The sequence below is a fragment of the Giraffa tippelskirchi genome, chromosome 2 (assembly GCF_054371585.1).
Source record: "Giraffa tippelskirchi isolate mGirTip1 chromosome 2, T2T-mGirTip1v1.2.pri, whole genome shotgun sequence".
In the NCBI taxonomy this organism is placed as follows: Eukaryota; Metazoa; Chordata; class Mammalia; order Artiodactyla; family Giraffidae; genus Giraffa; species Giraffa tippelskirchi.
In genome coordinates, this window is record NC_137276.1 from 85,644,789 (window position 1) to 85,659,546 (window position 14,758).

Sequence of the window (14,758 nt, forward strand, 5' to 3'; positions counted from 1 at the left end):
TAAGCCACCTAATTTGGGACATTTTGTTATGGTAGCCTTAGGAAACGAATGCAGGTAATACAATAGTTGTCTTTCTTAGGGGGTTGGGGCTGTTTCACCTGACTGAAGTAGTCATGCTCAACAGAATCTGAGGTTCCCAACTTCTCTTTCCAAAACTGAGAGCTTCCCACAGTTGAATGCACTGTTGGTTATTTTATAGAGCTGGGTGAGATGTATTTTAATTTAGATATGAGTCCCCTGTTGTTCTTTCTCAGCTGGTATAAAAAAGTCAGTTACATTTTGTATTCTAAATACTTCCCCCAAAGAGGTCTGAATAAAATCTAATGCAAGAAAGAACTGAAGAGAAGTGACACATAATTCAAATTCATTTAGTTCAATTCCACTTTAAACCTGTTGATACCATTTTAAACATTTATTTTTACCTTGGTTTTAGCAAAGTAATTATTGAATATATTTATTTTAAGGTTAAAGTAATAAATGGAAGCAATGGGCTTTATTGCTATTTTTTTACCCTTACTAGTGGCATGGGGGATATTAACTCTCCAACTAGGGACTGAACCCATACCCCCTGCAATGGAAGTGCCGAGTCTTAACTACTAAACCAACAGGGAAATCCCCAAGAAATAATGGGCTTTATTTTAAAACACTGTGCACTACTTAGTCAATAATAAGTGCTAAGGGCAAGAGGCTACTGTTTTGTTAAAGTAAAGGAACTTTTGAAGCAGAAAATGAGATAAAAGTGGTCTTGGTTATGTGTACGTAAATACAATATATAGTCTAAAAGCGTTTTATCATATGCAAGGGAAGGCAAGTTCTTTTTGGTGATGAACACAAAATACAAATGTAAAATAGTGAATTTTAAAAATCTCTCTGGAATCAGAAAGTTATTTTGCCATAGCTCAGGCCCTAATACTTTCATATTTCTATTCAATTTTTAACAAGAGGATAAAAGTGTGTTGTAGTGATAAAAGGAATATTTTAAACTGGCAATAAAGAGTTCCAGAAACATTAAATGGCACCACAAGAATGGAATTCAGTAAAAGTTTAGACTCTGAGAAACTTTATAGGACACATGACCTGATTCCCTAAATAAATAAATTGTACACACACATACACACACACACACTCACATACATAGATAGGATAGAGGTGGTACAATAAATTAAAAGGGTCTGAGAGACATATCAACCATACCAAAATGTGGATATTACTTGGATTCTGATTTGAATACATAAATCCATTAAAAAAGTATGTGACACAATAGTATATTTAATGTTGAGAAATTAATGTTTTTCTGTAGTTTAATGTTATTTATGTAATGTAACTTAATGTTAAGTTTTAGGCCTTAATGAAATATTATAATTATGCTTATAAATCAAAAATCTTTTAAAAACAAATGCTGAAGTTATCATAGATGAAATTATACGGTATCTGGTATTTACTTTCAAATACCAGTTGGAGCAGTGGAGAATTAGAGTGCTACTTAGATGAAACGAAATTGGTAATAAATCACCAAATGTTGAAGCCAGATTGTGAGAACGTGGCTATCTAACATTTTTTATACTTCTATGTCTTTAAACAAATTTCATACTAAAAAAATGCAATAGACCTAATTTCTTGGCCTTGAAAGGACTTTAAAATCTAGTTAACCTGTGAGAGTATATAAAATAAGCCACAAAGATTAATCGCAGAGACTTAAGTGAATTATCAATTAAATAACACATAGCTCTAAATGTTTTACAGACAAATTATAATCACAAGTCAAACTGGTTAGGAAAGAGAGAATTTTTGACATGGATGTAGAAAAATGGACTAGGTTAAAGTAGACAATAAGGGAAAAGGAAGAAGGAATGGATTGACATCTCAAACTACATCCTGGATTATTCTCCCTTGTTTAGCAAAAAGTTCTTTTTTTTCCTTTACTCTCACACTGAGTATTTCAGACTGTAGGTATGAGGGCTTTGTCCCACACTGACCAGTTCCTCAATACCAGCTGGGTGTCCTACAACTCAATTTAGTCTGACTCTATCTACCTTGAATTAGGGTTATTTCCCACAGGCTAAGGGCTCAGACTCAGATGCTAATCTCAAACCCTAGGTTGACACCTGTATTTCTGATTGACTGGTTATAAATTGGTGTTCCCCAGATCCCATTTTCGGTTCAGTAATTTGATAGATAAATATTGACTGACAAATAATAGTTTGGCTCCAGAATTCAGGGAAATACATTTAGCAGTTTATTGTAAGGATATAATACAGGATATATGTGATATATCTGTATATGTGTATACACATATGTATATATACACACCAGAGAAGGCAATGGCAACCCACTCCAATACTCTTGCCTGGAAAATCCCATGGACAGGGGAGCCTGGTGGGCTGCAGTCCATGGGGTCGCAAAGAGTCGGACACGACTGAGCAACTTCACTTCACTCACTTCATACTTTATCACTGGAGAAGGAAATGGCAACCCACTCCTGTATTCTTGCCTGGAGAATCCCATGGACAGAGAAGCCTGGTGGGCCATGGTCCATGGGTTCACAGAGTCGGACATGACTGAAGTGACTGAGCATGTATATATACACACATATGCATGCATGTGTGCTAAGTTGCTTCAGTCATGTTTGACTCTGCAACCCTATGGACTGTAGCCCATCAGTCTTCTCTGTGCCTGAGATTCTCCAGGCAAGAACACTGGAGTGGGTTGCCATGTCCTCTTCCAAAGAATCTTCCCAACCCAGGGATCAAACCTGCATCTCCTGTGGCTCCTGCATTGCAGGTGGATTCTTTGCTGCTGAGCCACGTGGAAGGTGACACACACAAAATCCATTCATGGATTACACCCTTGTCATGGTGAAGGGGCTTGTGTAACTCAATGAAGTTATGAGCTATGTCATGCAGTGCCACCCAATATAGATGGATCATAGTGAAGAGTTCTGACAAAATGTGGTCCACTGGAGAGGGAAATGGCAACCCACTCCAGTATTCTTGCGTGGAGAACCCCATGGACAGTATGAAAAGCAGAAAGATAAGCCCCCACAGGTAGGAAGTTGTCCAATATATCACTGTGGAAGAGCAGAGGGCAATTGCTATTAGCTCCAGAAAGAATGAAGTGGCCAGCTCAAAGTGGAAATGACACTCAGTTGTGAATGTGTCTGGTGGTGAAAGTAACATAAGGTGGTGATCCTAAGGACAAAGGCTAACAAAGTTTTTTCAAGAGAACACCCTGATCATAGCAAATACCTTTTAACAACAACCCAAGAAATGACTCTACACATGGACATCATCAGATGATTAATACTGAAATCAGATTATGTTCTTTGCAGCGAGAAGCTCTATATAGTCAGCAAAAATAAGACCTGGAGCTGACTGTGGCTCAGTTCATGAACTCCTTATTGCAAAATTCAGGCTTTAATTGAAGAAAGTAGAGAAAACCACTGGGTCATTTAAGTATGATCTAAATCAAATCCCTTATGATTATACAGTGGAAATGACAAATAGATTCAAGGGATTTGATATGATAAGCAGACTGCCTCAAGAACTATGGACAGAGGTTCATAACAATGTATAGGAGGCAGTGACTAAAACCATCCCAAAGAAAAAGTAATTAAAGAAGACAAAGGGGTTGTCAAAGGAGGCTTTACAGAAAGCTGAGGAAAGAAAAGAAGCAAAGGCGAGGGAGAAAGGGGAAGATATATCCAACAGACTGCACAGTTCCAGAGAATAATAAGGAGAGATAAGAAGGCCTTCTTAAGTGAACAATGCAAAAAAAAAAAAAAAAAGAGGAAAACAATAGAATAGGAAAGACTGTAGAAGTCTTCAAGAAAATTGAAGATATCAAGGAAACATTTCATACAAGAAGGGCTTGATAAAGATAAAAATGGTAAGGAGCTAACAAAAGCAGAAGAGATTAAGAAGAGGTGGCAAGAATACACAGAACTATACAAAAAAGGTCTTAGTGACCTGGATAACCATAATGGTGTGGTCACTCACCTAGAGCCAGACATTTTGGAGTGTGAAGTCAAATGGGCCTTAGGAAACATTACTGCAGGCAAAGCTAGTGGAGGTGATGGATTCCAGTTGAGCTATTTCAAATCCTAAAAGATGATGCTGTTAAAGTACTGCACTGAAAATGTCAAGTAATTTGGAAAACTCAGCTTGGCCACAGGACTGGAAAAGGTCAGTTTTCATTCCAATCCCAAAGAAAGGCAATGCCAGAGAATGTTCTAACTACTGTACACTACACTCTTTTCACATGCTATCAAGGTAATACTCAAAATCTTTCAAGCTAGGCTTTAGCAGTATGTGAACTGAGAACTTTCAGATGTATACACCGGGTTTCAAAGAGGCAGAGGAGCCAGAGATCAAATTGCCAACTTTCGTTTGATCATGGAGAAAGCAAGAGAGTTCCAGAAGAACATCTACTTCTGCTTCATTGATTACACTAAAGCCTTTGACTGTGTGGATCTCAACAAACTCTGGAAAATTCTTAAAGAGATGGGAACACCAGACCACCTTACCTGTCTCCTGAGAAACCTGTATGCAGGTCAAGAAGCAACAGTTAGAACTGAACATGGAACAACAGACTGGTTTCAAATCGGGAAAGGAGTACGTCAAGGCTGTACATTGTCCCCCTACTTTACTTACTTAACTTATATGCAGAGTACATCATGCAAAATGCTGTACTGGATAAATCAGAAGCTGGAATAAAGATTGCTGGGAAAAATATCAACAACCTCAGATATGCAGATGATACCACTCTAATGGCTGAAAGTTAAGAGGAACTAAAGAGCCTCTTGATGAGGGTGAAAGAGGAGAGTGAAAATCAATGTTAAAAAACTAAGATTCTGAAATCCAGTCCCATCACTTCATGGCAAATAGAAGGGAAAAAAGTGGAAGCAGTGACAGACTTTTCTTGGGCTCCCAAATCACTGTAGATGGTGACTGCCGCCATGAAATTCAAAGACACTTGCTCCTTGGAAGAAAAGCTATGACAAACCTAGACAGCATATTTAAAAGTAGAGACATCAATTTGCCAACAAAGGTCTATTTAGTCAAAGATATGTTTTTTCCAATAGTCATTTACAGATGTGAGAGCTGGGCCATAAAGAATGCTGAGCACTGAACAATTGATGATTTCAAATTGCAGTGCTGTAGCAGACCCTTGAAAGTCCCTTGGACTGCCAGGAGAGCAAACTAGTAAATCCTAAAGGAAATCAACCCTGAGTAGTCATTAGGAGGACTGTTGCTGAAGCTGAAGCTCCAATACTTTGGCCATCTGATGCAAAGAGCTGACTCATTGGAAAAGACCCTGATGCTGGGAAAGACCGAAGGTAAAAGGAGAAGGAGGTTAGATATCATCATCAACTGAGTTGACATGATTTTGAGCAGATCTGGGAGATACAGAAGGACAGAGGAGCCTGACATGCTGCTCGTCTGTGAAGTGGCAAAGAGTCATACACAACTTAATGCCTGAACAATCACAATAGATGAACAGCCAGTTGAATAGAAACATAGGGCCTTCTCCCTTCAGAAGGGTTCTGAATGCAGGAACTCTGTCCCCGTGGAATTGTTGTGCACCACGCTCCTGGCACATGGTGGTGTTCCCCAACCCAGAAGCTCTCCAACCCTGTACTATAGTGAGGTATGCGAAGGCTTTATCAAATTGATATGACAGATTATTAACTCCTTTTCCAGCCCCCTTCTGTTACTGGAGGATAGAGGTAGGTTGAAAAATTTCAAGCTTCTAATCATGTCTTATTTTTTCTAGTGGCTATCCCTCATCCAGCAGCCCTAGTCCTGGAAGTTCTGAAGGATTTAAGAGTTCTATGTCAGACACTCCTATCACTCAGGAAATTATAAAATTTTTCATAATTTTTCTGAAATTAGAAAATTCTATATGAGGAATGATATTCAAAGACCAAATATCATTAGGAATTGAGGTCAGAGACCTACACATATAGATTTGTATTATTTTATATCAGCCAGCCTTATTCCTTCCCCATCTGATTTAACTGTACTACCCTTTACTCTATTGTTCAGGCAAAACCTAGAGAGTTGCTTATCTCCTTTTTCTCTAATACTCATCATATCTTGTTGATCCCACCTACAATGTACATCTGGAATCTACCATTTTTCATGATTTTTCCACCATCACCCTAGTCTAAGCTACCACCTTCTCTTTCCTGGGCTACTATTTCAGTCTTCTAACTGGTCTCCTTTTGTCTTTTTAAATCTACCCTCCACGGCTACTTCAGGGTAATCTCCATATAATAGCTATGGTGAACATTTTGCAAGCTTAAATCTCATCACATCCTCCCTCCTACAACAACTTCTGATCAGTGTCCTCACATGCCTAGACCTCATCACATGTCTCCATCCTTTGCTTTCTACATTTCAGTCTTGAGTCAAGATTTTCCCTGCTATAGGGTCTTTGTACTGGTTGCCTCTATGTAGAACCACTTTGCCCAAGCTATTTACAAGGTTCTTTAAGAAAATGTTATTATTCATATCCCTGTACTAATTTCACTTCCTTTGAGAAAGACTTTTCTTGATCACCCATGCTATAATCCTCCCTTATATTTTAAAAACTTCTTCATAAGAGTGAAATTTATGATGATCTGTTTGTTTTAACCTGGCTATTGACTCTACCATTGAAGATAAGTGCCAAAAGGTAAGAACTTTGTCTTTTTAACTACAGTATTCCTATTTCCTAGAACAGTATCTGTGTGCTTAGTTGCTCAGTTGAGTCTGACTCTTTGCAACCCCAAGGACTGTAGGCTCTTCTGTCCATGGGGATTCTCCAGGCAAGAATACTGAAATGGGTTCCCATGCCCTTTACCAGGGGATCTTCCGGACCCAGGAATTGAATCAGGATCTCTTGCACTGCTGGCAGATTCTTTACCAGATGAGCTACCAGAGAAGCCCAGAATAGTATCTAGCATGTAGTTATAAATATTGATTGACTTGGTGAATGAGAAATAAAACTAAAATATGTAAGACATGTTGGGCGGGGCCAGGGCCATTGGCTAGGGATAATTGGTTTGGCTGGATTGAAGTTTAATGTGAGAAATTAGTTAATAAACTTGTAAAACTAATTTAAAACTAGATTTTTATATGATGGTGTGATGACTGACCTATAACCAGACATCCTGGAATGCGAAGTCAAGTGGGCCTTAGGAAGCATCACTACAAACAGAGCTAGTGGAGGTGATGGAATTTCATTGACCTATTTCAAATCCTAAAAGACAGTGCTGTAAAAGTGCTACACTCAATATGCCAGCAAATTTGGAAAACTCAGCAGTGGCCACAGGACTGGAAAAGGTCACTTTTCATTCCAATCCCTAAGAAAGGCAATGCCAAAGAATGTTCAAACTACCGCACAATTACACTCATTTCACACACTAGCAAGGTAATGCTCAAAATTCTCCAAGCCAGGCTTCAACAGTTCATGAAACATGAAGTTCCAGATGTTCAAGCTGTATTTAGAAAAGGCAGAGGAACCAGAGATCAAATTGCCAACATTCGTTGGATCACTGAAAAAGCAAGAGAGTTCCAGAAAAACATCTACTCTTGCTTTATCAACTACGTCAAAGCCTTTGACTATGTGGATCACAACAAGCTGTGGAAAATTCTTAAAGAGATGGGAATACCAGACTACCTGACCTGCCTCCTGAGAAATCAGTATGCAGGTCAGGAAGCAACAGTTAGAACTGGACATGGAACAACAGACTGGTTCCAAATCAGGAAAGGAGTATGTCAAGGCTGTATATTGTCACCCTGCTTATTTAACTCATATGCAGAGTGTATCATGCAAAATGCCAGGCTGGATGAAGCAAAAGCTAGAATCAAGATTGCCGGGATATGCCAATGACACCACCTTTATGGCAGAAAGTGAAGAAGAACTAAAGAGCCTCTTGATGAAAGTGAAAGAAGAGAGTGAAAAAATTGACTTAAACCTAAACATTCAGAAAAGTAAGATCATGGCATCCGGTCCCATCATTTCGTGGCAAATAGATGGGGAAACAATGGAAACAGTGACAGACTTTTTTTGGAGGGCTCCAAGATCACTGCAGATGGTGACTGCAGCCATGAAATTAAAGGATGCTTGCTCCTTGGAAGAAAAGCTATGACCAACCTAGACAGCATATTAAAAAGCAGAGACATTACTGTGTCAACAAAGGTCTGTCTAGTCAAAGTTATGGTTTTTTAAGTAGTCATGTATGGATGTGAGAGTTAGACTATAAAGAAAACTCAGCACCAAAGAATTGATGCTTTTGAACTGTGATGTTGGAGAAGACTCTTGAGAGTCCCTTGGACTGCAAGGAGATCCAACCAGTCAGTCCTAAAGGAAATCAGTCCTGAATATTCATTGGAAATGTTGTAGCCATGAGTTCTGGGAAACAAACTTACTCAGAAGGACAATGCAGGTAGTGGAGTGCAGTTTATTGCACCAGTGGGCCCAAGGCAGAGTCTCCTCTTAGCCAAGGACACCGACCAGTTTTTGTGAAAACCTTACATATCCTAAGTGTACTTGCTCAAACCCACCTCCTCCAACTAGTCTGGACAAGGTAAAAGAGAGATAGGATCAAAGTTAACCCATTATTCATGTGTCATAAGACTAGATAAACAGTGGACGTTTATCAATAGGCCTGTGGTCATATCCTGATAAACGTAATGGAATTCATGTCTTTGTTCTGTTACAGAGATAATTAGCATATTCTTTTAGGCAAGGGAGAGTCCAAGTACAAGTCCTAAGGCTGTTTTCCCTGGGGGGTCTGGTTTTCCATTGGTATGCCATTTCTATAGACCTGGGGCACAAAGTTCAGAGTCCACTGGGAGGGTGACCATGCGTGTAGCCCAATGTTCGCAGCCTGGCCTAAGATGGAGTCCAGCTCTGTTTCCTCCTTCAGAAGGGCTGATGCTGAAGCTGAAATTCCAATACTTTGGCCACCTGACGTGAAGAACTGACTCATTTGAAAAGACCCTGATGCTGGGAAAGATTGAAAGTGGGAGGAGAAGGGGATGACAGAGCATGAGATGGTGGAATGGCATCACTGCCTCAGTGGACATCAGTTTGAGTAGACTCTGGGAATGGGTGATGAACTGGGAAGCCTGGTAAGCTGCAGTCCATGGGGTCACAAAGAGTCAGACATGACTGGGTGACTGAACTGAACTGAAGAAAGCTAGATTGTACTTAGAAGTTTTTGTCTTATAAATTATGTAGGATTCATTGCTTTTCATAAGCAAATGCATTAAAAATCATAATTATCTGGAAGTCTACAAAGCAGTAGATAAGATAGAATGAATATCTTGACCAGTTGGTAGGCTGATGAGATAAGGCACTTATTTTTTATTCTTATGACTTTTCACCAATTACTACAAAAGACTGCTTCAGATCTAACAGTCAATAGTAGTGACAACAACATTTAATCACCACTAGAGACTGGGTCCTTTACCAGGAACTTCATCTAATAACATTTAACTAGTTTAAATCTCACAATCACACAGTGAAATAAGCACTATTACTCCATTTAACCTATAAAGAAACTGAGGTTTATAGAGCTTAAGTACCAACCTCTTACACTCCAGATGACAGAGTCAGAATTCAAACTGTATTTTTAAGTAAGCTTGTTAACTAAAACTTAACATACAAAAAGCATTCACAAATTTATGTACAGTTCAGTGAATTTTCACAAAGTTGACATCCCTGTGCATGTATAGTATAATATTACAGGTACTGAGAAAGCACCTTTTTTTTTTTTTTTAACTTTTACCATGTTTAATAGTGATTGAAGCTGCCTCTGCCCTTACCTATGTAAAAAAAAACTTGCACTGAACTAGTTAAGCAGCTCCAATACTTTGGCCACCTGATGTGAGCAGACGATTCATTGGAAAGACCCTGATGCTGAGAAAGTTTGAGGGCAGGAGAAGTGGGTGATAGAGGGTGAGACAGTTGGTTAGCATCACTGACTCAAGGGACAAGAGCTTGAGCAAACTCCAGGATGTAGTGAAGGACAGGGAAATCTGGCACACTGCAGTCCATGGGGTTGCTGAGTCTGACAAGACTTAGTGACTGAACAAGTACAAAAGTTAAGTAAGTGAGGTAAACTTTATTCCAGATTATGACAATAGGGGGAGAAATTGAACTCAGTTCCTTTGAAACAAATTGAATTCAACTTCTTTAAGTACTGGGATGAGGTAATGGAAAGTAAGAGAGGGTATTTGGGGGGATGTTGGTCAACTCCCTTAAGGCCTTCCTTGTTTGCTAATTGACACTTAAAACCTTTAGGCTCCAGCCCTCCCCTAGAGACTGGGAGATCAGGGTGTTGTTTTTCTTGATTACATTTTAAAGAGATGGCCCCCGGTTCCTTTCAAATGATACTCCTGGGCTGTAGATTTACATCTTAAAGGGACAGAGAAAGAATTTATAACTGCAGTTTTCCAAAGTAAATGCTCTAAGTAAAGATAAGTCTAGGAGCTATAGTCAAGAAGAAACCTGATTAAAGTTTAGTCAAGCTGAGAGGAACATTCAGGCCATCTTGGTCACCTACTGTTGCTATTATTACATTTGCAGATTCATTTCCATCACAAAGATGACCAAATTTAGGGGACAGTTTTGCATAATGCCAGAAAGGAAACTAAAAATGCAATCACTGTGACTCTTCAGAGAACTGGAAGCTAGACCACAGTTATAAGGGTGGTAGGGGATTTGCAGGACCTGGTCTTTGCAGTGAGGTTAAGGGAATATTATTTGCTGAATTCTATGTAGAGAAGGTAGCTTCCCTGGTGGCTCAGATGGTAAAGAATCTGCCTGCCATGCAGGAGACCCAGGTTCAATCCCTGGGTTGGGAAGATTCCCTAGAGAAGGGAATGGCTCCCACTCCAGTATTCCTGCCTGGAGAACCCCATGGATAGAGGACCTGGCAGGTTGTTGTTCATGGGATCACAAAAAGTCGGACATGGCTGAGCAACTGAGCACATATACACGTAGAGAATAGACTGGACAAATGGTCACAATAGATCATAGATGTTTGGGAAGTGATAACAACAAACAGGGAAAGATGTTTAAAACTGTTAAGGGTAGTTTAACGAGATGCAAAAACCTGAAATTAGAACATTAGGTTAGGCATTAAGAAAGTATTTCTAAATGTAGAGTTGATTAGATTTTGGAATAATTTGCTGGGAAAAGGTCGCTAAGGTCCTATCACTAGAAATACTCAAGAGTAGATTAGACGAAATACAGATTGCTATTTATGGCCAAAATAACAAGGTCAAACCCACGATAATACAGAGAAGCAAACTCTTTGCCCCCAGGCATGTTTTTCCCCTCTATGAAAAGATCCACTTGATTTTACAAAACAACAAAAAACAAAAGCCTCATAATTTGTAATATTCTCAACTGAGGATTCCCACAACAACACAAAATGCATTTCTCTTTAACCTGTTTTCCTCTAAACTAGCTTTTAGTGGGAATATGTTTGCATCAGTGAAGAGAATAAAAATAGTGCCCATTTTACATTATAAGGAATTAATTTGAAGCCAATGTGCTTATATTAACAAATTGTTATTTGGTTAGAAAATAGCCTAAACACTACTTTGTCTCTTTAATGGCCCTATTTAACAACTCAGTTTAGCTGTTTTTGCTTAATTCTCATGCTAATTTTAAGCTATTTCCATTCTTTTAAGTTTTAACAGTATTTTAAATTTAACAGTGTATTGATGTTTGCATTTAATTTTTATTTGATTTAGTTTATTCCAAATGACTTGTCACTTGATTGTTCTGCAAATCATGCAGGTGGCAGTGGATGAAATTTCTATGCAGAAGATTTATTTTCTATTTAAATGAATGCCAGAGCAGGCTCTTTTTACTGGAATGTAGATTCTCTAGAGTAAATCTTGAATATCTCAGAGTACCATCTTTCTTGTCCAAACAGGGAAGTCTTTATATGGGAATTCATTGCAGACTTTTGTCAGAAACATTTATTTGACTTAATAACCTGTCTCCCTTTCTTCAAGCCAAGTGTTAGTTGCTCAGTTTTGTCCAACTCTTTGCGACCCCATGGACCACAGCCAACCAGGCCCCTCTGTCCATGGAATTCTCCAGGCAAGAATACTGAAGTGGGTTTACATTCCCTTCTCCAGGGGATCTTCCCAATCCAGGGATCAAACCCAGGTCTCCCACATTGCAGGCAGGCTCTTTACTGTCTGAGTCACCGGGGAAGCCCCTAACTCCTTTCTAACAGAGTACATTTAGTCATTTAACCAATATTTTAAACCAATATTTAAGATCACTTCCATGTGCCAGGAATTGTTCTAGGTGTTCTATCATATAGCAGTGAGCTAGAACAACAATGTTCATGTCTTTATAGAACTTTCTCCCAGTGAGAGAGATGGGTAATAAAGAGACAAATAAATATGTAACATAGGGTCAGGAAAGGACATGGACCGTTGAGAAAAAATTGGGCAAAGTAAGGGACTCGGTGGTTGCATTTTTAGGTAGGTGTGGAGATGTCTCCGAGAAGAAGACATTTGAGCAGAAAGCTGCATCCCTAAGAGAATGACCCATGTGAAAGAGTATTCTAGGCAGAGGAATGGCAAGTGTAGGGTCTGGACGCTGGTTGGTATATTCTAGAAATGCAGGTAGGTCCAGTGTAGCTGGTGTTGTGAACCAAAATGCAGCCTGCCATGTGAGTAAACAAAGGATGTTACAGCCATCAAGCCACCACATTATAGCCACCCAAATGGTAAACCCTGAAGGAACACAGACTAGTGTGAAATGAAATGTTTTCTGCTCTACACTCTACCAGTAAATAAGACTTTTTCAGATGCAAACAAAGGTGAAACAAGGCCAGCTATTTGGCTACTTCCTCCCTGGTAAGTGCTGAGGAGCTGGGGGGATGTGAGAGGTGGCCACCTGCCACATCTGCCATCTCTTACATTAAACAAGGAATTAGGATGTGAAAAATCAAAAAAGTAGGATTGGCCCCAGATAGCTAGATGTGTATGAAAGAAATGATTTCAGTAAGCCAAGACACTTGTATCTTCCCATACATAGATTAATAAATCTCTTTGTTCGAGAGATCTACTTTTTCTTAATTAAAAGTAATCTTTTAATATTCAGATTACCTGCCCCTTTCTGCCAACTTGTGTATACCCTGGCTCCTCCTCATCTCCTTGGAATCAGCTCTCTCAGGGTCTCCTGAGACACTGTCTCCCGGGCTTGAGTCCTAACATTCCCACCGAATAAAAACTAACACTCAACTTTAAGATTGTGCCTAATATTTTTTTCAGTTGACAGTAGAAACAGGATGCCTGTCATCTAGCAGTCAACTGCTGCAGCACTTCCTGATAGTGCACCCTGAGGAGATGAGGATGAGAAAGCACAAGAGACTGGCCTCAGATACCTGAGGTGCATATCAAAGAAATGATTTCACTGAGCCCAGACTCTTGCATCTTGCCATATATAGAAAAGTGCTCAATTCCTTAACTTGAGATGTCTCACTTTCTTTTATTAACAATAATCTTTTGATCTTCCAAGCACCTTGTCTTTTGTTGCAAAAACTCCCATTTATTCTGTCTTCCCCCCTTGCCTTTTTGGAGTAGTCTCTCAGAGTTATCTGAGATACTGTGTCTGAGGCTTAAGTTTTCAGAATGTCCACTGAAGAAAACACAATTCTCAACTTTTAGGTTGTGCTTTTTTTTTTTTTTTCCAGTTAACAGCGTGAAGAGAACATGCTGTTTGTGGAGAAGTTTGTGGTCTTGTTGCAGGGAGGAAGCCAATTCTGACTCCATGTTGGAAACTGTTTCTTTCGCTTTTATTATTATAATCATACTCAATGGCTTGCCTGGAGGACCCTGCCCCTCTGCTTGACTTTAAACTAAAATGCCTTTGTTCAGCTCATGGAGTGATAGTTTGTCCCTGTCCACTTGTGAATAGAAGAGATTAACACACCCCTTCTGAAGGCTGGACATTCCCTTGGAGATGTTTTGTAAGACTGAAGAACCTTCACATTACTTCCCCACTGCATCTCCCTCCCTGTTCTGCTTTTTGACTTTGGTTTCTCATTGCTTCTTTCTTTCAGATCTATAAGAGAACCTGGCATCCAGACCCCAATAAGACGGTTATTTTGAGGCGCCATCTTCTTGGTCTGCCAGCTTCCCGATTAAAGTCTTTTCCTTGCCTCAAAACCTCCTCTCTCCGAATCATTGGCGTATTGTACTGCGAGCAGAGCAAGCTTAGACTCGGTAACAGTCTCAATGTCTCCTTCCCAAGAAGGCTGCTTGGGTTGAAGGGGCCAAATATGAATTAGATACAGACTCTACTTTATATATTTCCACAAATATGTAAGAGAACTGCCTACTACATTACCAGCATTGTTTGAGGTCTTTATACAAATTTTCTCTCAAAACCTGAGAATTCCTTCTTTGTAAGCAAATTTAATTATATGCAGTACAAATAGGTTTTAAATTAAACTTAATAAACTTATAGATCTGCCTTATGTGAAACTGTTCTGTGGTTATTGTTCATTTGTAATAGAATGCTGCTCAATTTCCACTGTCATTTGAAAAACATACCCAATATTTTGGTTTTTCAATGCCTTCTAATTGCTTCAGACATTGCTAGAATTTGCCATTTTTGCTTTTAAAATAAATTCATTTCATCTGGATTGATACCATTCCTTTCTGATCGTCACTTCAGGCATTTCAATTATAAGTCTTTAGTTAAGGCAGAGCTATTACCTATTTTAAATATT

The 14,758-nt window shown here is 39.2% G+C and overlaps 1 protein-coding gene across 1 annotated transcript in view; it reads left to right on the top strand.

The window, feature by feature from the left end:
- LOC145539796 (uncharacterized) overlaps positions 1–14,510 on the top strand; it is a 634,383-nt gene extending 619,873 nt beyond the window's left edge. The window contains exon 6 of the mRNA XM_081573949.1: positions 14,087–14,510. Coding sequence (XP_081430075.1) covers positions 14,087–14,314 — 228 coding nt within the window. The 3' untranslated portion in view covers positions 14,315–14,510. The remainder of the gene's footprint in view (positions 1–14,086) is intronic.
- The last annotated feature ends 248 nt before the right edge of the window (positions 14,511–14,758 follow it).